This window comes from Balaenoptera physalus (assembly GCF_965194825.1).
Source record: "Balaenoptera physalus genome assembly, chromosome: 13".
Taxonomy (NCBI): domain Eukaryota; kingdom Metazoa; phylum Chordata; class Mammalia; order Artiodactyla; family Balaenopteridae; genus Balaenoptera; species Balaenoptera physalus.
Genome location: NC_138892.1, coordinates 48,928,955 through 48,951,412, shown reverse-complemented (window position 1 = coordinate 48,951,412; position 22,458 = coordinate 48,928,955). Strand labels below are relative to the sequence as shown.

At 42.2% G+C, this 22,458-nt stretch overlaps 1 protein-coding gene across 7 annotated transcripts in view; it reads right to left on the bottom strand.

Annotated features, from left to right (window-relative positions):
* The window catches only part of CPM (carboxypeptidase M), a 92,717-nt gene that overhangs the window by 26,749 nt on the left and 43,510 nt on the right, over positions 1–22,458 (bottom strand). For 3 of the 7 annotated variants that reach the window (XM_082422857.1, XM_082422856.1, XM_082422858.1), the window contains exons 3-7: positions 21,270–21,367; positions 10,935–11,107; positions 9,362–9,546; positions 8,492–8,662; positions 4,818–4,970 (exon numbers count right to left, since the gene is read on the bottom strand). In XM_082422857.1, the coding sequence (XP_082278983.1) occupies positions 4,818–4,970; positions 8,492–8,662; positions 9,362–9,546; positions 10,935–11,107; positions 21,270–21,367 (780 nt within the window). Of the gene's footprint in view, positions 1–4,817; positions 4,971–8,491; positions 8,663–9,361; positions 9,547–10,934; positions 11,108–17,973; positions 18,277–21,269; positions 21,368–22,458 lie in introns of those variants that run through there. The other 4 variants (XM_082422859.1, XM_082422862.1, XM_082422860.1 and 1 more) reach the window with 3 other exon arrangements.

Genomic DNA, 22,458 nt, shown 5'->3' with positions numbered 1-22,458 from the left:
AATGGCTTAAAGACTTAAATATAAGACACAATACCATAAAACTCCTAGAAGAGAACATAGGCAAAACATTCTCTGACATAAATCGAAGCAATGTTTTCATACGTCAGTCTCCCAAGGCAACAAATAAAAACAAAAATAAACAAACAGGACCTAATCAAATTTATAAGCTTTTGCACAGCAAAGGAAACCGTAAACAAAATGAAAAGACAACCTACGGACTGAGATAAAATATTTACAAACTATGCGACTGACAAGGGATTAATCTCCAAAATATACAAACAGCTCATACAATTCAATTAAAAGAAAAAAAAAACCCAATTGAAAACTGGGCAGACAACCTAAATATACAGTTCTCCAAAGAAAACATACAGATGGCCAACAGGCACATGAAAAGATACTCAACATCGCTAATTATTAGAGAAACGCAAATGAAAACTACAATGAGGTATTATCTCACACTAGTCAGAATGGCCATCATTAAAAAGTCCACAAATAACAAATGCTGGAGAGGGTGTGGAGAAAATGGAACCCTCCTACACTGTTGGTGGGAATGTAAGTTGGTGCAGCCACTATCGAAAACACTATGGAGGTCCCCCAAAAAACTAAAAATAGAATTACCATATTATCCAGCAATCCCACTCCGGGGCATATATCCAGACAAAACTATAATTCAAAAAGATCCATGCACCCCTATGTTCATAGTGGCACTGTTCACAAAGGCCAAGACATGGAAAAAACCTAAAACGTCCATCGACAGATGAATGGATAAAGAAGATGTGGTACATACATACAATGGAATACTACTCAGCCATAAAAAAGAATGAAATAATGCCATTTGCAGCAACGTGGATGGACCTTGAGGTTATCATATTAAGTGAAGTCAGAAAGAGAAAGACAAATACCATATGATATCACTATATGTAGAATCTAAAATATGCCACAAATGAACTTATCTATGAAACAGAAACAGACTCACAGACATAGAAAACAGACTGTGGTTACCAAGGGGGAGGGGGTGGGAGAGGGGTGGATTGGGGGTTTGGGATTAGCAGATGCAAACTATTATGTATAGAATGGATAAACAACAAGGTCCTACTGTATAGCACAGGGAACTATATTCAATATCCTGTGATAAACCATAATGGAAAAGAACATGAAAAAGAATATACATATATATTCAGCTATATATATATATATATAGCTGTACAGCAGAAATTAAGACAACTTGTAAATCAACTATACTTCAAATTAAAAAAATTAGCGAATTCCTTCTTGGCTGGAATTGGTTGTTACACTTTAACAGAACAGATTTGAATTTTTTTGACAGTCTATGAACAGCGTTTTTAGATGGCCTTAGGTACCCACACAACACCCCTATATCATGTGTCAAACTAAACAAAGGTTTCCAGGGACCGGTAGTCTGACTATCCTCAAACATGGGAAAAGGAAGAGTAACTTGGATTCAGGTCGATTGCCAAAAGTCTTCATATTCCAGTTTTGACTCTCATTCAATGTCCTCTAAAGATTAAAAGATTCATTTCTGTATGACCCTTAGCCAAACCTAGAGACAGTTGTTCAAGCTGGGAATATCTGAATATCACTCCGTTACTGAACAAACACAGACCATGCTTAAATACAGAATTTCTATTAGAGGATAACCCCGTAGCACCAGCCAAATATAAGCTGTCTTTGGATCTTATACGTCTTTTCAATATTCTGTCCAGGCACCACCAAACTTTTCACTTAGAAGGAAGTGATTGTTTTACCAGAAGAGATTATTTATTTCTATATGCTGAAATCAAAAATTGAAAAAAGACCAGTAGATCCAAAGAGATGCAGAGACAGCCAGCACTATGACATCAGGAGAACAAAAAGCAAAATTTTGAAAAAAGCTCCGATAATAAGCAAAGGAGAATAAAATCTGAGACTTAAATTTTGTGGCCACATCTGGAAATGAGGGGGAGAAATGTAAAACTCTCCTTCCCTTGGGGATGTATCAAGCTCCGTGGATGAAAAGCCCCTGCTGGGCAAGGACTGGCTGCAGCACAGAGTCTGAGCCGGTGGTACTCAGGAGACTGTTCACTCCCATGTCCCCACCTAATGATTATAGCTGCCACTGACTTTGGATCTGATAACAGATGCGTATCTGTGTCTCACGGGCTTCTGGAACTCAACACATACCAGATTCTCTCAGGTCCAGGTTGCTTAGGTTTCTGGATGCTGTGGGCCATCCCCCAAACCTCTGGGTTCAGATCTGCTCTGAGGAGTTCAAGGGAGAGAACAGCAGCAGGTAATATCACGTCTTGCTCATCTTTGCTTCTCCCCAGAGAGGGAACAAGCAGGACGTTCCAGGTCCCTAGAATTCACACTCGCCTTAACGTCTGCCTTACCCTCATCCCAACAGGAGCCTAGTCAACCCTCTAAGCATGACAACACAGCACCAAAGGGCCTGAGTTTAGATTGAGGTTGGCAGTGAGATTTAATTGAAAGAATGACCCCATCAGAGACTTAGACCAAGCTGGGGTGAGACAAGGCATATGCTATTACTCTTAGCTATCAGTTGACTAAAACCAGTTGAGACAAGTGGCTTGCAAAGTTTCACACAGGGGCAGATAACAGAACAGCTTAGGCCTTACCCAGGCTCCTGCCATCTAGGCCTGGTCCTTCCATTAGAGCAGGAGGCCTTTCCTTCCCAGACAAGGTAGGCCAGAGACCTTGACCCATCTGGAAATCTCAGAGACCATCTTAGCAAGTGGTGACACTGAACCAGTGAATGTGATGCAGCTTGACAAACATCAGTAATTTTCTTAAACCAGAGCAATAGTGGTAAAAAGATGTTTGCTTCCATTATTCACAATCAAAGATACTCTTTGGCTTCCTATTGGGCACCAATAAGGAGAGAACCTCTCTATCAAGTAACAGTAACCACACTGTATCAGTGTTTTGAAATAGAGTTTCATTATTAAACTAGAAAACAAAAACAAAACAAAACAAAAAAACCCCTGTCTTAAACCACAGGGGGCAGGGTTGATGTGTTAATATACACATATGTTTTTTTAAGTAAGCTGTGCACATCTGATTATAGGGACAGGTAGATGTATGAATATTCTTTATAAAACCTAGTTAAATGGACTTGTAAGCACTTTAAATTAATAAATAACAATGGTTAGGCTGTAACTTGTATGTTATTTAACAGTTTACAAAGCTCCTTCACTGGCAATGTTATTTCAGCAGCATACTTCAGAGCCCACCTTAATTCAGGGCTCAGTAAATAACCTTTCCAGCTAGACTGAAATTCCGAAGATAGCAGTGCAGTTCGTGGAGTGTATTTCGTGTTTAGTTGCACTCCCATGCTGATGCTTCTGAAGGAGGAATTTTAGAAAAGGACAGAGTACACACTAAAAGATTGACATAGGTAGAAATACAGTAAAAGTAGAAATGTGCCGCATGAGAAAAGTCAAGTAGAGACATACCAGAATACAAAGTCTAGTGACATAATGAAAAAGGAGAAAGACCCAATAATAAGCTTAATAAAAATTATTAAGATGCTGGTGAAAAAGAAAGATGACATTTCGTAATCTCCCCCATCAACCTACCCCATAAATGTCTCAGCCAGTTAGATGCAGCCCTGCCAATTCAAAAATAATCTTTGTGTACTTGTTGCATGGGGGTGAAGAGGTTGGGGGTCAAGTATGAAAGGGGGAAGGAGTAGCCATGTTAGGGATGTGTGGCCAAGGGGAGCTCCTAATTGTCCTTGCACTCAGCCCTGTACCCCTCTGCTTCTGACTTTTCCCTGCCTCAACCGTCTCCATCCCTTTTCAGCAGGTGGGAAGCTTTGGTGTGAAGCATGCAGAAAATCCAGGAATTATGCAATTATGCAGCAGGCCCATGATGCAAACCTCTTCACAAACACACATCCTCCACTTTGGCTTGATGCGGTAGCATAACTGTCGCCCTAATTCCTGATACCTTTCTCCCCCCCAAGCTGTTCTGAATGGAGAAAAATAACTAACCTGGGCAATGCAGAAGAGCCTTCCACACCCTGCCCAGGATTCCATCATCATCACAAGCAATGTGTTGCTCTAGTACAATGGTTTCCGAAGAGTAGTCCCTGGGCCGGCAGCATCAGCATCACCAGGGAAGATGTTAATCATTCCAGACCCACTAAATCAGCAACTCTGGGGATGGGGACTGGCAATCGCATTTTAACAAACCCTCCTGGTGAGTCTGCTGCACATGTTTGAGAAGGACCACTCCTGTCACATTAAGTCTGCTCATCTGTGATAAAGGCCAGACAGCCATCAAAAAACAGGCTGCAAAGACTCCCAATGCCAGGTCATTTGGCAGAGTTGAGGGGTGGGAGGGGTTGAAGCTAACGGTGCTAGGTTACCACCCCAGTTCTAGAAAAAATGCAAAATGGCATGTCCAACGTTCTCTGGTCTGTGATATTATATGGCAAGTGACAAGCAAACTTGGCTTCTTTCTAAATGGGTGATGATGTAACAGAGTAACAGCCTGTTTTCCTGATCTTTTGCCAGATTTCCAGGTCATTCAACTTGTAAAATTAGAAGTACCCTGGATTTTACACCCCCATATTAAAGTAACACACCATGCTTTCTCTTATATGAACTGATGGGTGCTGCATTTCTCACAGGCTGCAGATGTTCACGCAGAGAGAATTCTGAACCACTGTTCTGGTACTAAAAATGAGGCTATACCTAGAAAACATAAATAGGGGCTTGCATTTTCTCAACCCAGAGGGTTTGCCAGATGCTATATTTTGTGTTAACAGGAATTAATAAGAAAATCTTACAAACCTATGTGCACCTGTTTTATATAGTCAATCAGCGAGTCTTTGTTATCGTTCCAGAAGCTTGGAAGCTTCTCCTTGCGAGGATATTTACAGCATGACAGCTCCAACGTAATTTCAAAACACTGGGCCCAGATGTAGTTGTAATCTTGCATTCCACCTAAACACAAGCATATTTAATTTTTTTTAAGGTCTGAAATTGGAGTGAAGCCAAGTATCACGTACCTTGGGGACAGGTGAATCAGACGGTTGTAATGAAAGTACACGTAAACAGGAAAAGATGAATTTGACATATTAGCAAGTACAATTAGAGCTTGACATTTTATTATCCAGGCATGACAAAGCAATCCTAAATATTCCCATATGGGTAACTGAATCAGAGCTGACTGATGTTCAGCTGTGCATCAAAATTAAGTGAGGGATAGAGGAAGGGTCCTTTTTTAAAATCACAATTACAAAAAGGATTCTTCAAGGGCTTCCCTGGTGGCGCAGTGGTTAAGAATCCACCTGCGAATGCAGGGGACACAGGTTCAATCCCTGGTCTGGGAAGATCCCACATGCCACGGAGCAACTAAGCCCGTGTGCCACAACTACTGAGCCTGCGCCCTAGGGCCCGCGAGCCACAACTACTGAAGCCCGTGCGCCTAGAGCCCGTGCTCCACAACAAGAGAAGCCACCTCAATGAGAAGCCCGCGCACCACAACGAAGACCCAACGCAGCCAAAAATAAATAAATTTATTAAAAAAAAAAAAAAAAGCATTCTTCAAGTTACATTTCTTCCTAAATTACATTTTAAACAGATATAAACTAGAGTGAGATTTCTTTTAAAATATTTCTACAAACCATTCATAAACACATTTGTTCTGTAAAGCTAAGTATATGAATTTGGAGGAATAATAATGGCCAGTGTTTACTGAGTGTTTGCTCTTGCTAGGTACTGTTTGAAGAGCTTCACCATCCACTCATTTAATCCTCACAGTAATTATCACTCGTATTTTACAGATGAGGAAGCTTAATCACAAATGGTAGTTCATGTGCCCAGGAATTCTTGCCAGTGAATGGCTGAGACTGGAGCACAGGCCATCTTCCTAGCGCCCCCATGCTCTCAGCCATCACACCACACTGTGTTTGGGAATGAGAGGGAAGGTGCCATGCTGATTCTCAGGGAGCAGGGGAAGACGCAGGCCCCTGGTACTTCTGAGGGAAGGTGCCATGCTGATTCTCAGGGAGCAGGGGAAGACGCAGGCCCCTGGTACTTCTGGGGTTACCACTGCCCATGCTCACTTTCTAGTTCTTACCTCTCAACACCCTATTTTCAAAGGGTTATAACTGTATTTTATATTTTCTAAGATGAAAAACTTTTCATATTTTAAAATCTCTGAATTAGGAAGTATCTTAAATTTGATGGCTGAATAACATCATTGGGTTATTAGTTTGGCTGGAAACTTTTTTCTTTCTTGGTGGGACATGTTTTACAATCAGTGGCATGTTGGATTTGAAGAAATATGGTAACTTTGAAGGAAGTAGTCTCTGCCAGATTTTAATTAGCTATACTTGATATCTGCCCAGTGAAATATATATTCTCAATTTCATCAGGGTATTTGGGAAGTAATGAAGTAAAAAAAATTTATGCTCAGAAAATGGTCAAAATATTATGTAAACATTGAGTAATATCTATGTACGTACAGATTTTAGCCAGGAAGAATTACTCTATCCTTTCTTTTCCTTTACTTACAAGTTTTGTATTTCTCTCTGACCTCATTTTCACCAAGAAATAGAAGAAAGAAAAAAGGAAGAGAGAAATGAAACAAAACAAAAGCCCTTGGCTGGATGGCTGTGTCTCAGGTAGAAAGAAGTTAAATGGCAAAACAGGTGTGCACAACAGGTGTGCAAAGCGCGCTGGATGGAGAATACCAAGTGTGGAGAGTGTGTGCCGCTCCAGATAATGCCAGTCAGGCCTGGCTACAAAAACCTCCAGACTGAGCCGGAATGCTCTGTTCTAAGCTCCTCAAAGTTTCTGGCTCTGCCCTCTTTTTTTCTCACAGAGATACACAGCTGACACACAGGCACACTTGGGAACAACTCTCAACAGCAAAATTAGGTTTCTAGTTAATCTCCCACACATCCGGATCTGTCTTGAAAGTTACAGACAACACACATGAAGGACAGCGCTGCTGCTGGGCAGGAGGGGGCCCTTTCCTCCCTGTGGAGAGTAGTGAGCGGGGACTCAGCCCTGTGGTGGGATTGGGGAGGCTCTCTCTGGACAGCGGAGAGAAGTTTGGGATGTTGTGGTATCTGGCTGGTCCTGGTTCCTCTCACTTGTGGTCTATACTTATTTATATTATCTGGAAAGCTGGCAGAGACCCGCCCAGACACAAAAGTCCCGGCTTGTGCAAGACTACTTGATAGCCTGTGCATCCAAAGTGACGACTGAGGAAGTAGCCTGTATGCAGAAATGCAGGCTGGGGGTTGCTGTTGGTAGGATCAGCTGACCAGTCTGGAAGGGGGCACTTTCCACTGAGGCAGTGGAAACCTGGTTCCAGCCCACTGTCTCCCCTCTCACCCTTCTGTCCTAGGTCCCTCCTATTCTCTGTCAATTTCCAGACTAGGACTCTGACACCCCTGGGCTTCTGCTTATATTATTCCTTCTGACAAGAACACCCCTCCACCATGTTCCCTACATGGCCAGCTCCTCACTCCCTCCCTCACCTGGCCATCCTGTTCCAAGGGAGAAAAACTAGAGGGCTCTTTTGTTTAGCCTGCAAAGTGGTTTTAAAATCAGGAGACTTCATGGAAATATCCAGCTTGCTTCACAAACTGGAAGATCTGGCAATACTGCCCCCCACTGCTGCATGGCAATAATTGCCTTGTTCTAAGTAGCAGCTGTCCCCACTGGATGAGACGTAAGCATTACATTTCTCTAAGGCCTTCACTACTCCCTGATTTATTTTGGCTTTACACCTCTGTGGTACACTGTACCTTTTCTAAATCTATACTTTTAAAAAAATTTTATTTTATTTTTTGGCTGCGTTGGGTCTTCCTTGCTGCATGCGGGCTTTCTCTAGTTGCAGCGAGCGGGGGCTACTCTTCGATGCGGTGGCGGGCTTCTCATTGCAGTGGCTCTCCTTGTTGCAGAGCACGGGCTCTAGGCACGCGGGCTCAGTAGTTGTGGATTGCGGGCCCTAGAGTGCAGGCTGAGTAGTTGTGGTGCACGGGCTTAGTTGCTCTGTGCAACTAAGATGTGAGATCTTCCCGGACCAGGGCTCAAACCCGTGTCCCCTGCATTGGCAGGCGGATTCTTAACCACTGCGCCACCAAGGGAAGCCCTAAATCTCTACTTTTATTCACATTACATGCCATCACAATTATTTATTTGTATGTTGCTCTTCTCTCTTAAACTTGGGCTTAATATCTGTGTCCTGTTCATCTTTCTTGGCACAGTTCCCAGCTCCAAGGTAAATGCTGAACCAGTGTCTGAACTCAGGAGGCTTTGGCAGTGGGGAGCATGCCTGAGCATCTCTCAAATGATCAGTTCCCCTCACTGCTCTGTGATATTAGCTGACAGAGACACGACTGAAGGGACTGCACTGTGCCTAACTTTTGGCAACTGCTGGGGTGAAGGCCAGCTGGCACCTCTGGGTGAAGGCAGTAAGGAGAATAGCAGAACGAAGAGAAACTCACCTTTGAGTGGATACCAAAAGTATCCATTTACAATTCCACCAGGAAACTCTATTTTAGTTCTACATGGATTTCTTTTCCTCATGTCAGGATTTCTTGAAGCATAGGTACGTGCAAGATATTGAAAAACATCATCATCAGGGGTTAAGCTCCGAGAGTATAATGTCCCAGTGGCTGTACGTGAAAGACAGACCAAGACCTTTTAGTTGAAGTTATAGTCGGAGGAAGCACACACCATATTAGCACATGCATCATCACATCACACACAAAGGCTCTAATTTCCTAGTGAGATCCTCTACCCACTTCCACGAATACTCCCTTTAGTCCTCTTCCTAGTTTTTAATGGACATACAGAAGGCAATATCACACAAAATAACCATGTACATGTCTAAACTCCTTCTCAGTCAGCTTAAAAGTTAAATACCCTCTTAGTCACTCTTGCTGATTTCTGGAGGTCAGTAAACTTTCCTTAGGTACTGTAGGGGTTAAATGAAGCCACTCGAATACTTTAAGTCCTTGGTACATACCTTATCCCACAGTTTTAAGAGGAATCAGGAATTATTACTTACATGATTAGTTTTATTTATTTATTTATTTAGCCGTGTTGCCTCTTGTGGGCTAATTTAAATCCCAATTTTACCGCTTCACTGATGAATGTCAAGTAATCCCGTGTTGTTATCAGTTCAGCCACTTTGCCCATCTACCGTTTATAAATTGTAGGAAGGATAGCTGAGGGTCAAGAGAATGGGGCTCTTTCTATCCCTGCCAGAGAAGTTAAGTGGGGAGAGGAAGAGTGTATCCCCATTCAGAGGCAGAGAGTTTGCAGTTTCACTCTGGACTTAGAAAGCAAGAGCTGGGCCCAAGTTTGCTTACCTGGAACACCATTATCAAATGGGTAACTGGCCACCAGGGCACCACCGTGGAGGTTTGCAGAAAGGACAAATGTCTCTGTATTCAGCCACTTCATGACTGCCACAGTTTCAGGCTGCCTTGGTACATTATTAAATTCAAAAGCATCGGGGAAATTTCTATTCAGGTCATAGAAGTTACTATTTTCCCTTTAAAAGAAAGAATTTTTTAGGGTTTACTATTGCTGTCTGAGGGAGCAGATTCGTGCAGTGTGTAGACCTTTGCTTTGGGCTCCAGGTGTTTTTCCAAATATGAATACAGAGGTGGTAGATGGTTGCCTGGGCAGCCTCCAATGAATCACAGCTGGCATTCACACAATATGTTGTCCCCTCCCGTGAGACCTGTTCTTGCCAGTGGGACAGTAGTGATTCGGATGTAAGCGGAGGTCTGATAAGTGTTTGCATTTCGGGGCTTTTGCTCTTGACACTCCCATTTGGAGCCCTGAGACCCCAATGCTGTCCACGTCAAGGGTCCATGTGCAAGAATGAGGAACCCAGGTGACAGTCAGCACTGAGACTCTAGAGATACGGTCCCAGCCAGACCCCAGCTGAGGCCCCTGACATCATGGCATAGAGATTAGCCATCCCTGCTCTGCCCTGCCCAAATGCCTAACTTACATAGTGGAGAGTAAATAAAGAGGTGGTTGTTTTAAGTCCCTCAATTTGGGGGCAGTTTGTTCCATAGCAATTGGTAACAGAAACAACAGGAATGTGCTATTTTATATAAATGTATTTCTGAAAAGTGGACTGGCCATGTTTAAATATGCTAAAAAACTTAAATGTGGAAGGGAATCAAGGGGTGATTTATTAATCTTTGGTAAAAACAAATTTTTAATTGCACAAATATCAATGTTTATCAGACATTTGAGAAGTTCCAAACTTCCTGAGGCTGCTTGAAACACAATAAACTTTAAATCAGAAATACTACAAGACTCAGTCTTCTTTGTGATTAGTTCGTGTGCTGGCTTAATAAATCAACCTGTTTATTGAGGGTCCAGGTACTACCCTAGGCCCTGGGATTTAACAGGGATGAACACAACAGGCAGCATTCCTGCCCTCAGGTAGACATTAAACAAGAAATGAGACATTAAAGATTGTGCTATGAGGGTAAAGTGCCAGGTGATGTGAGAATAATTGGGGATCTAATATCTGATAGGTTAGGGAAGGAGGCTTTGAGGAAATGCTATTGAAGCAGGGTACGGGGGGAGGGGTGGGAAATGCCAGGGGTGAGAAGGCAGCTGGTGGTTGCAGGAGATGAAGGGAGGTCTGAGCGGCTGCAGCAGGGTGAGTGCGGGGAAAGAGGCGATGAAGCCGGAGCAGTGAGGCAGGTGCAGGGGTAAAGCAGCCTTGCTCAAGATTTTACTTCTCAAGGTCAAAGCAATGGGCAGCCCTGAAAACTTTCCAGCACAGCAGTGACACGACACAGGTTATGAGATGGTTCACTAACATCTCTTTATAGGGCGAAGGGGTCTGATCTGATGGGGGCCTTTTTATGGTTTTGTTGTGTTTTAAATAAAGATAGACTAGCCTGTGCTTACCTTCCCTTACTGTAAAAACAGTCGGGCTTTACAACAGCTTCGAATCCGTCTGGGTTCATTGAAGGCATGATGTGTATCCGGGTACTATTAATTAGATTTGTGATTTCAGGGTCTCTTCCATCGCTGGTTACGAGATATTCAATTAAATGCAGCAGCAGTTCCCGCCCTACAGTCTATAGGTGTTAAAGAGAGAAGAGGATATTGTTAGGTGAGAGGAAAACAAGGAAAACAGTCCCCAAAGCACAAGTTCCCCAACAAGAAACACTACACATGATATGTGAGACCAAAACCAGGTGTCAGACCACCGTTTCTCAGGTATACTGATACTCTGGCATGTGGCAATCCATCATTGGTGTGCTGCAAAACCTTTGTGAGTAAAAGGTTTTTGTTTTTTGGGTTTAAGTTAATTTAAAAAGAAGTACCTATCCGTAAATAATTTACTAAAAATGAATTAGAGTGGAGTAAAGGTTATTCTTATTATCCTATTTCCAGTTTGTCTGTCTTCCAAATACTTCCTGGAGTGGTGGCGAGAGGGGGAGCTAGAGATCAGGCAGGGAGTTGTGCATCTCCACAGGCATGCCTGGCACACGGGAGAGCCGTGGTGCGTGTCTCGGTGGATGATATGTGGAGAACCACTGCAGTAGACATGTAGATTTTAATAGAGAAAAATATGAATTTGTAATATGCATAATTTAAGTAGGTTAATTTAAATAGGTCTGATTTTCATATTCCCCTGTTTCCAAGTTCTTTTATCTCCAAATTCCCCTCTTGCACATTTGTGCAATTTTTGCCGTACCTCTGTATTTCTGATTTCCACATCCTCATGTTTCATTGGCACAACATCCTCACAATTTTTTGCCTTATCTGCATATTATCTATACTATTATTTAGTTTGCATTTTCTTTAAATTGGATCACTTTTTACTTACATTAAAAATAAGAAACTTTGTATAATTACCATTTTGCTAGATATGTTTCTAATTGTATAGTAAAATAAAAGCATGACTATGAAAACAAACATGGTCACATTCACCTAAAATTACCTTATGTACCAACAATGACGGGGAAACTGAAGGCCTGTGAAAGAGCTTGCTTTACAATCCCCAAGGGAGAGATTTCCTTTTTTTTTTTTTTAAAGGAATTCACATATTCAACCTTATTCTAGAAAGATTTGATTAGGCTATATTACTTTCCCCCTGTAATCCTGAGTTCAAAGATTCTGCTTCTAAGTAAGGAATATTTACCTCTTACATGCGATCAGATGTTGTAGAGGAGTTAGTATATGGGAAATCAGGGCAGCAGGTGTTTAAATAAGGACAGTGCTTCTGGTGCATTAATGAAGGCCATGGGCAGGAAAAGAATTTTCATTTATGACTGCTCTGTAGCAATTCATTGTTGGGACAAAGGATGAGCAATTCCATATTTTATGCCCCTCGCTGGCAAGTAAAGAGATCACATTTTATGAATTTATTATCCTAATGAACACAGAATAATTAAAATGGAACTAAGAAAATTTTAAATATGTAAATTACATATTTATAGGTAGCCATAAAATTCAGAGTGGAAGTAAATTCCATTCTGACTGCAATTTTTTTCCTACTCATGTCTATCTTCTTCCACCACTGTGATTTTTGTTTTTACAGTCAAAATTGTCACTTGAAAAAGGTCCTTACAAACCTTACAAAAGGTCCTTAATAACCAAAAAAGTCAAGTGAGTCACACACTGGGTTTCCAATTCGGTGTTTTGGAAGATCACGCACATTTGGACACTCCTTACTGGCTTCCCTGAAACCAGTGGAGGAGGGGCTGGCAATTTTAAGCTGTGAAAGGTGGCTTTAAAGGTGGGCAGTGTGGTTGGTTGAAGGGGCTTTTCTGGCCAGGGGTTGGGGAAGAGAAAAGGTCAAGGAAAGAGAGAAGGAAGCGAGATTTCTAAATGCTGGTTGGAGACTGTAGGATGGTTCCATTAGAGGGACGTACAAGGAAAAACCTGAGGCCCCTCTGAGTCCCAGGTCAAGTACCAAGTGAGATATATTGGAATCCCCACATGGTTCTAAATGTGAATTTCCTCTTAACTATCTGAATCCTACATTGTCATGCACGCCTAAACTCAAGACAGGAGTTGGCAGTTAAATTCATCCACCCACAAGAAAATGAAAACAAAGAGTAAGAAGCTGTGATTAAGCTATAGAACTAAATTAAGCAACTGTGGTGGTGTGGGTATAGGATAGAAGGTAAAAGTTAAGGTTTATAGCTAACGGCAAGGGTGGGTGCCGGGGGAGAGGAAAGGAGAGGACAGAAGACTTTTCAAAGTGCTAATTCCTTCACTTTTCCCAGCAATGGGTCATAGGATATTATCCAAAGTTTAAAAATATATATATTTCAAATCATTATAATTTCAGTTTTTCCTAATTTTTTGACTTTAGAAGAATCTTCCGATAATTTCTTATTTTGAGAAAATACCAAGTTCACCAATTATTTTCATTTCACTTCAGTTCTATTCTGTTAAATTCAAGTAAAGTTAAACCTCATACTTCTATTTAAAGATAACACGTATAATATGACACACATTTCATTTTATATCCTTTTGATTCCTCTCATTCTATTACTGTAGAAATACATAGATGTCTAGAATAGCATCTGGCAAATACTAATGATGGTGATTTCTGAGCGATAGTATTCCGAAGTTTTTATTTCCTCTTATTTTTCTAGTATTGCTTTTTAAATTAAAGAAAACCTATGTTATTTTTACAAAAACGATAAAATCATGATTCTTTCAAGGTAACGAATGTGTGACCGAGGTATTTTCTGTTTGTCGCCATATTCCAAAACAAACCACAAGTTCGTAACTGCAGAGGATGAAAGAAAAATCTTGGAAGTATGATAAAGAACCAATTAAGAGTCAGATAATTAAAAAAATGGTGAGGTAAACAGATGAAATTTCAGAGGGAGTTAAACAAAGTCCTCTTGTTTTCTTGGACCACATTTTCCTGTCTCTGTAACAGCAAATTTATGCCACATATTATTCAAGTTAATTCTTCTCAACCTTAATATAAATGTCTCAAACACTCATTCATGTTTTATGTATAGACCTCCATTCGTTTAAAATTAAGTCTTTGAATATGAAACCTTAGAGAGACTAAAATTTTAAAAAAGAATGTGGTCAAAACTGTTTCCGTTAGCTTAACCAGCCTTTCATTTAGCTCCTTTTGTGAGAGTGTGGACTTAATGAAAGAATCCCTAATGAAGAGCCTGAAAGTCTGGGTGAGCACATCAGCTTCTAGAGTCTTTCTCTGATAATTCATCTGGTCATTAAGATGGCAGGAACCCAGGATGGACCTAGAGATCGTCATACTGAGTGAAGTAAGTCAGAAAGAGAAATATTGTATAATATCGCTTATATGCAGAATCTAAAAAAAAATGATACAAATGAACTTATTACAAAACAGAAACAGACTCACAGACTTATCGAGAAGGAACTTATGGTTACCGGGGGGAGGGTGGGGGGGAAGGGACAGTCAGGGAGTTTGGGATTGACATGTACACATGTCTACATTTAAAATAGGTAACCAACAAGGACCTTCTGTACAGCACAGGGAATGCTGCTCAATATTATGTAACAACCTAAATGGGAAAAGAATTTGAAGAAGAATAGATACATGTATATGTATATGAATCATTTTGCTGCATACCTAAAACTAACACAATATTGTTAATCAACTATACTCCAGTATAAAATAAAAAGTTAAAAAAAAAAAAAGATGGGGCTTCCCTGGTGGTGCAGTGGTTAAGAATCTGCCTGCCAATGCAGGGGACACGGGTTCGAGGCGTGGTCCGGGAAGATCCCACATGCCGTGAAGCAACTGAGCCCGTGTGTCACAACTACTGAAGCCCGCGCGCCTAGAGCCTGTGCTCTGCAACAAGAGAAGCCACCGCAATGAGAAGCCCGCGCACTGTAGTGAAGAGTAGCCCCTGCTCGCCGCAACTAGAGAAAGACCACGTGCAGCAATGAAGACCCAATGCAGCCAAAAATAAATAAATAAAATAAATTAAAAAAAAAAAAAAGACGGCAAGAACCCAGAAAGCAGAAAATAAATTCTCTATCAGTTTTTCTTCAATTCAGTCAAGTGGGAATTTGTTAGATAGATAAAAACGAGTGTTCTAGCACTTCTAAGAACAATTGGAAAAAAATTTTGAAGCAACAGTCCACAACTGGGTAGTGTATTGTGTGAGAGTGAATTAGAGGGTAGTGCCAACACTTCAGCTCTCCTAACGGTGGAGTCCATTCTTGAAATGCTACACTGTAATGCAGCTTCTGGGGGAAAATAAGCCTGTCAGTTCTGGGGCTCCACATGGTGTGGTACAGACTTAATTCATTTGTCTGATTGCCTAGCTAAATCCTTCATCTTCAAGTATTAGCCTAAATATTACATTATCTAGCACACTTTTCCGTGGCCTCCCCAAGTCCGGGTTCCATGACCTGCCTAGGTGGTCCTTTAACTCTCCTCACCTGTGCTCTCCTGATAGGGCTCACACATATAACAATGGCCTGACCGACCCTGACTGACCCCCCTACCCCCCCGCAACTCCACCATCCAAGGTCCGACGGCAGGGATCCTAACCAGCTTCCTGTGTAGCCCTGGTATCTCGCCCAGCTCCTGGTATATCACGTGCTCAATAAATGATTGTTGGTTACTGTTGCCAAATCCATTACAAAGTCATGACTATTCTGAGGAGGAACTTTCTGAAAACATGAGGACTTAAGGTTCTCAGTGAGAGGGGAGATACAAATGATCAAGTTAGTTCATTGAAAGGACGTTCAATACTGAACACACTTCACAGGGCTGGGGGCCAGCAATTCTGATCATGCCAAGGACTCGACACCCTGGCTCCCCGGCCCACCCTCACCAAAAGGAGATGGAGAGAAAGAGGATAATTATATGAGGAATTTAATACATGCTTAAAAGGAATTAGACACTTCGCCTGGAATAAGGATTAGTTTGGTCTAAATGCAAAAGGAAATAATTATCCAAAGCCATGCTGTGTAACAGGACATTTTGTCATCATCTGGGATAGAGGTGGAAAAAAGGGCTTGAGAAGTGGCAAGCTTTGTTTTGTCTTGTTTTAGTAAGTTTGGAACCTCTATTGCATGTTGACTACACAGCCCAAGATTTTCCAGGATAGGCACAATTTTGGATATTATGTCCTGTTGTTCATGTAGAACATTAAAATACCCTCTAAATATAGACATTTAGACATACAAACTACTGTCTAAATGTCTCTTATACCTAGAAGGTGTGCAAAAAACCATTTAGCCTTTATTTTTAGGTTGAAAACTATGATCACCATTATCCATATTTTTGCAATGTTTTTCCTTTCCACTATGTGTCTGGAATCCAATAAACTATAAATTAATGCCACCAAATGTGAAATTCTAAGTGTGATGTGGGTATTTCAGAACTCTATACCCAAATAAACCATCATAGGAAAAATAATTCATTGATGTTTAAGAAACAGAAGCTTAAAAAAAAAAAACTCTAGAAAATAAAAAGAATCAGAATTGGCAATTCAGTTATGCTTAACAGACATAGACTGAATACCTCCCCCCATACTTAAAGACCATGGGCCCTGCAGTCAAGGGAACCTGTGGACCCAACCTCTCACCTGCACTTTGCCTGCTCCTGGATTAGCTTAAAATTCCAGGCACCCAACTTTTTAAACACATAGTCATGCCTCACTTGGATATTTCCATTAGACAGGGATTAGAGATGTCTTAACAATCTAGAGATTGCCCAGGTATAAGATTTTCTTTCCTGCAAAAATTTTAAAACATGGGATGGCAGATAGGCACAAAACATAGTACAGGGAGGGCTCGAGGAAGGAGCAAGGAGTGATTTTCCAGGCTTCTCTCCTGCACCCACATTTAGGCTGAGGGTACTAGATGTTTCCATTTCCAGTATGATGGTCCCAGCGTTCATTAAAGCTCTGATTTTAGATTATAGGTAATAGTTTACTACAAAGCCAGCCAGTAGCAGAAGGAGGTGTCAGGGGAGGGCGAGGGGGACAAAGACCCCACTCCCAAACGATGTGAATGTTTGTGGAGCAGGAGAATGGCAGAGAGCCCCGCCCAGGGACCTCTGGTCTCATCCCTCCCAATGAATAACAAGGATTGGACGTCAGGTGTGCGCACACTGCCGATTAGGAGCCTGTGTGAATGACATCTGGGACTGGGGCTTCTACAATTCCACACGCTGATGTGTGTACAGACAAGAACCTGGATAAACCAGGAAAACACCTGCTAGTCTTACTAAAATGAGAAAAGTTAGAAGCTCAGAAATGTCTCCCTCACTCTGAAAAAGCATGAACAGCAGGTGACAAAGGTTTATCAAGGGCGGCAGGTGCTCTTTCCGTCGGCTCCCCCGTGTGACTCCCCGGCAATCAGGGAGGGGAGGCGGGCAGCAGGCATGAGACAGGGACAGAGAAAAGTGACATGGAGATGCTCACTCCAGTCTTACTCTAAGAGTCTGCTACGCTTTCACATGGTGAATGAGCCCAAATCTTCTAATCAAACGGGGCTGGAACAACTGGGAATCCATCCAAACAAAAATTAATTTGAGATAGATCATAGATCTACATGTAAAAAGGAAAACACTAAAAGAAGAGCGTTCCAAAGGCAGTGGAGGGGGTCAAGGAGGCAGAGCCATAGCTGGGAAAGGCTCACTGCTCAGGCTCTGATGCAGGCCCAGAGGACCAACAGAAAGAAACCTGCATTCCCTTCCTGGTCAACGCACTAACAAACATGCCTTCTGCAGAAGTGAGCAAAAGAAAGGCCGCCTACAAAGCACTTAGCGTAGTCCATGCGCAGTAAATGTTGGCTACTGTTACTCTTTTCTTGTCGACGAGTGCTGTATGGAGGGGAACTTGCCAGCCTGATCGATGCAGCATCGTGAGGACATGAGCTCATGACAAGGTGATTGAGAACAAGAGGAATATCATACAAAACCAGAGGAGGTTTGACTTCACTCTTTTGTAACAATTCTCACCTGAAAATGGGCCGTTTTAAGTAGATTTTGCTCCCCTCAGCGTGCTTCATGCATTCCGGATGTAGCCAGGCTAATTAGCCTGAACTCACGATTCCGAAGATACACAGTAGCCAAAAATGTTTCACCTGAATCCCACAGACCTTTAGATTTAACTTCCAGTTTGAAGTAAATAGGGGGATGAGAGGCACAAAATCGATGATATTATAAGGAAGGAAACAATCCAAAATGTGGGACGTTCTGCAGGACACACAATGGATCAACGTTCACGCTCAAGTCTAGCGTCATGAAAAGATTCTTTACGTGCTAGATGAAAAGAGATTCAAGGGATATGTCAACCACGTATGATGCATAATCTTGGACAGAATTCTGAATGGACACTTCGGGGGACATTTTGAGGACAACTGGAGAAACTAGAACATGGGATATAAGGTAAAGATAGGATAAACATTTACTGACATGAAAGGGTAGCTTGTATTAACTGAAAAATGTTACAAAGAGCAAATTACCATTGCTCATTTGGTGAAACTGCACAGACAAAAATATCTGGAAGGATAAATGATAAGGAATCGACAGTCCTAATTTGTAGAAGGTCAGTATACAATGTTTTCTTTCTTCTAAGATGTACGTATGTTGATTTTGTAATAATAACAGGTTATTTTTAATTTAATAAAGACCCGATTCTAAAAGAAGGCATCACGAAGTAGGTGAAGATTCTCGGGGGAAAATGGTGTGTGTGCTCAACATGACTGGGTCTTCCTGATGGTGCTGACGCTCAGTGGTTGCCTGGCCATGGGGTTAAGTGTGGGCAACACACACACACACGCACACACTGAGGTGGGGTCCAGGGAAAAGAGGAAACATTTAAAAAATACCGTGGTCAATTCTGTCCACCACACTACTCGGTACACATATGACCCCTGCTGGGCTTCTCCACGTGAGATCCACAAACTCCTAGAAGATCCATGGACCCTGAGATCAGCATTCAAAGTTTGTGCCAGAATAGCAAGGAATCCAACTAAAGAAGGTTAAGAATTACTGCCCCCAAATATTATCTATGTTGCTTTTTAAGAGTGGGTTCTTGAAAATGCTCTTTCAATTCCAAAAGGTCTAAGAGAAGATGGATGAGTAAGGTGATTAAACCTTCTAATCCAAGTGACCCTTTTGCTCCTGGGATACGCCATCACTTTCCCCAGCTCCTAGTGGCTCCAGGAGGACAGAACATACAAGCTCTAAATTCAGGATAATAAGTTTCTCAATGGCCCCCAGAGCCGCCAGACACTGCTACCAGCTGGGACACACAGGGGATAGCAGGACTTTAGGTTCCCACACACGAAACACACTGGGACTTTTCCCTCTGAGTCATCTCAGTCCTTAGCATTCCTCAAAGAACAACAGTGAACGAGAGAGCCCTGATTTGATGGGATACATTAACTACCTGGAGGGCAAGATGTCAGAAACTTGGGAAAGTACAAGTGAATTCAGGGGTGAGTGAGAGGAAGGACTCTTGCTTTTCTTTGGAAGTTTCAACTGAGAGGATTAACTTCTGAGCGTCAGGCTGCAACCTCTGAAATGCCAGGAATTCAATAAATAAGCTACTGGAGTCAATGTCTCTTATTAAAAATGGATCCCACAGGACCTCGATCAATTGACTAGATAGCAAAAGAGAAAGGAAGTCTGGGCTGCTGTCTGTCATGAATAGTTGTTTTGTTAAAAACAGCTTTGGTCAGACTCCCAGCAATATCAAGCCTTTTCCAGCAAAGCCCATTATGCTTAAAAAAGTAACTTCCAACCACCCCCAAATCAGGTTCAAAGACCAACCACTCTCTCAAAGGCAAGTGTTTGCATCTGAGCTCCAGTGACAAGAAGTCCCCTGGCTCGGCAGGACCAGGATGGGTTGAGCAGTGTGCCTGGGAAGGGCAGAATGTGTGTGTGTCACGCGGGGTGGCGCCCTGGGGTTGGGGAGGGTTAAGCCAGGACAGGAAGCCCAGCATTCGAGCAGCGTGTGCCACCCACGCTACTGCAGACCTGGAAGTGTCATAACAAGTCAGCAGGTTATGCTTATAGGAATATTCCTGTTCTTTGACATTCCTTAAAGTTAAGTGCGTTTGATATTCCTACGTCAATTTTCTTTATTGTCAAGACTGGGCACTATCTTTCCCTCCCACTGGATTGCCCAGTTGTGTGGGGTTCTGGGGAACAGAAGATCCTGCAATTGTCGTATTCTCAAAATACTCTGAGGAAGGAAGGTGAGAAATGTAGAGGAGCACCTTCAAATACCTGGCAAGAATGGCTGGGCAGGCAGGCGTGGTAAAGGGTATTTTGCAAAATGTAAAATAAATAACATAAAACAAAACAAAGCAAAATAAAAAGAGAGTGGATCCCCGATAAGCTGGAAAAGAGGCGAGACATCATGACGGAATTTAAGGGTTTGCTGAATGATGGGGATGACAGAGCCCTAAGCTTGACGGTCTAAACCAGGGGTCCCCCAACCCTGGGCCGAGGACTGGCACCAGTCCGCAAGCTGTTATGAACCGGGCCGCACAGCAGGAGGTGAGCGGCGGGCACGCGAGCAAAGCTTCATCTGTATTTACAGCTGCTTCCCATCGCTCGCATTACCGCCTGAGCTCCACCTCCTGTCAGCATTATGGTGAGTTGTGTAATTATTTCATTATATATAACGATGTAATAATAATAGAAATAAAGTGCACAATAAATGTAATGTGCTTGAATCATCTCGAAACCATTCCCCGCCTCCTCCCGGTCTGTGGAATAATTGTCTTCCATGAAACCGGTCCCTGGTGCCAGAAAGGTTGGGGACCGCTGCTCTAAACTTAAGCGTTGAAAACGCCAAGTGTTAGATTAAGAGAAAGTGACAAAAGCATTCAAAAAGCCAGCTCCTAGGAGTTTGGATAGCTAGTTGGGATCTGATTGTTTTAGTTCAAATAGAATATTGCTCCTCTGCTGGGTCACCTCGATGCTGAGCAGGAGACGGGGAAAACCAACACAGGCAGGAGTTCGGGGACTTGCTGGCAGTCCAGAGCTGGGGCACTGTCGTTCTTCCAGACCCCAAACAAAAAAAGTTCCAGTTACCTGCACAGGGCACTGGGCAAACAACCAGATGGCTGTGCTGGTTTTTGGAACCTGGTTCCTTCGATCCTCGCAGAAGGCCTCACCGGAAGACCTTTCCAGATTTTTTGCTACAGTGTCTGCTGCTTCCTTTGCATTTAGACAGAGCACAAGAGACCCGAGGGGAAGCTTCTCTGGTGACATGTCAGATATTCAAGCCATACACATACCTCATCTCCATGCATATTTGCCACGTATTTGAATTCTGGAATCCCGATTCTGTGTTCCTTTGGAAAGCGTCCCACAGTAAGAACCCACAGGTTTCTGCCTTTACAGGGAAGAAGAGTATAGAAAAATGAGTTGTCTTTTGAAATGACGAATGAACTCTGGGAGAATGAGAACTGTGAACAAATGATGCTGCTTCTCCCACCTGATGAATGTTTCACAACCACCTCAGTTCATGTGACTAACGCTTCCTTGCTTAAAACACTTTTAGTTTCCAAAACCCTTTCAATTTAGCACAAATATTTAAGTTCTTATTCTAGAATGTGACTTTTTAAAATCGAAGACTTATTAGGCTATGTAGATCTTATTTTTCCAAAATGTTTATATAGTTTGCTCTGAGTTTCTGGTGCTTTATAGAAGCGATCTTGCTAATTCACACAGTTACACAAAATTATTACTGATAGTTGATACGGAGGGTGCCATAACTCTCAGTGCAAGGAACGTGAAGAAAGCAACAGCAAGAAAATATGTAACTCAGAAGGGAGATTGTTTTTACAGTAAATCCTGAGTCTTGTCATATTCGAATGCTCATGTAACACAGCCTCTCAGCAACGAGTGTCCTTGATGGGCATGAGTCCTGCCACGTAAGCCGGGAAGCACAAGCCATCCTAACAATGCCTCAAGGGAAACTTCTAAGTCCTGACTCTGCCATAAATGGTGTGACTTGGGCAAAGGAGGACAGAGACTCAAGATTGTTGAACATCTGCTCTGGGCAGATGTTACCATTGCATCTCTGGTTCACGTTACCTGAGGCAATCCCTTGTCCTGACCTAGGGAGATGGATTTTTAACCGGACTTTACAAATGAAAACACTGACCTTCAAAAAATATTAAATAAACTGCTTATGATCACACAGCCAGTAAGAGGCTGTGATTTGAGCCGCAGAGCCAAGACCTGAATCCTGGCCTATGTGACTCAACTCTAGGGCTCCTGCCACTAACGAAAACTGCCTGTCTCTCAAGAAGGTTGGTGTCCTAATCTGTAAAATGAAGAGGTTTCTTTCGATTCTAAAATCATCTGGCTCTTTTAATACAAACACTTTAAAATTAGAGATTGGGGAAATATTTAATATCTAGCACTAGATACAAAGTTCACATATCTGTGACAGCTAAGCCTTCTGTGGAATTCAAGAAC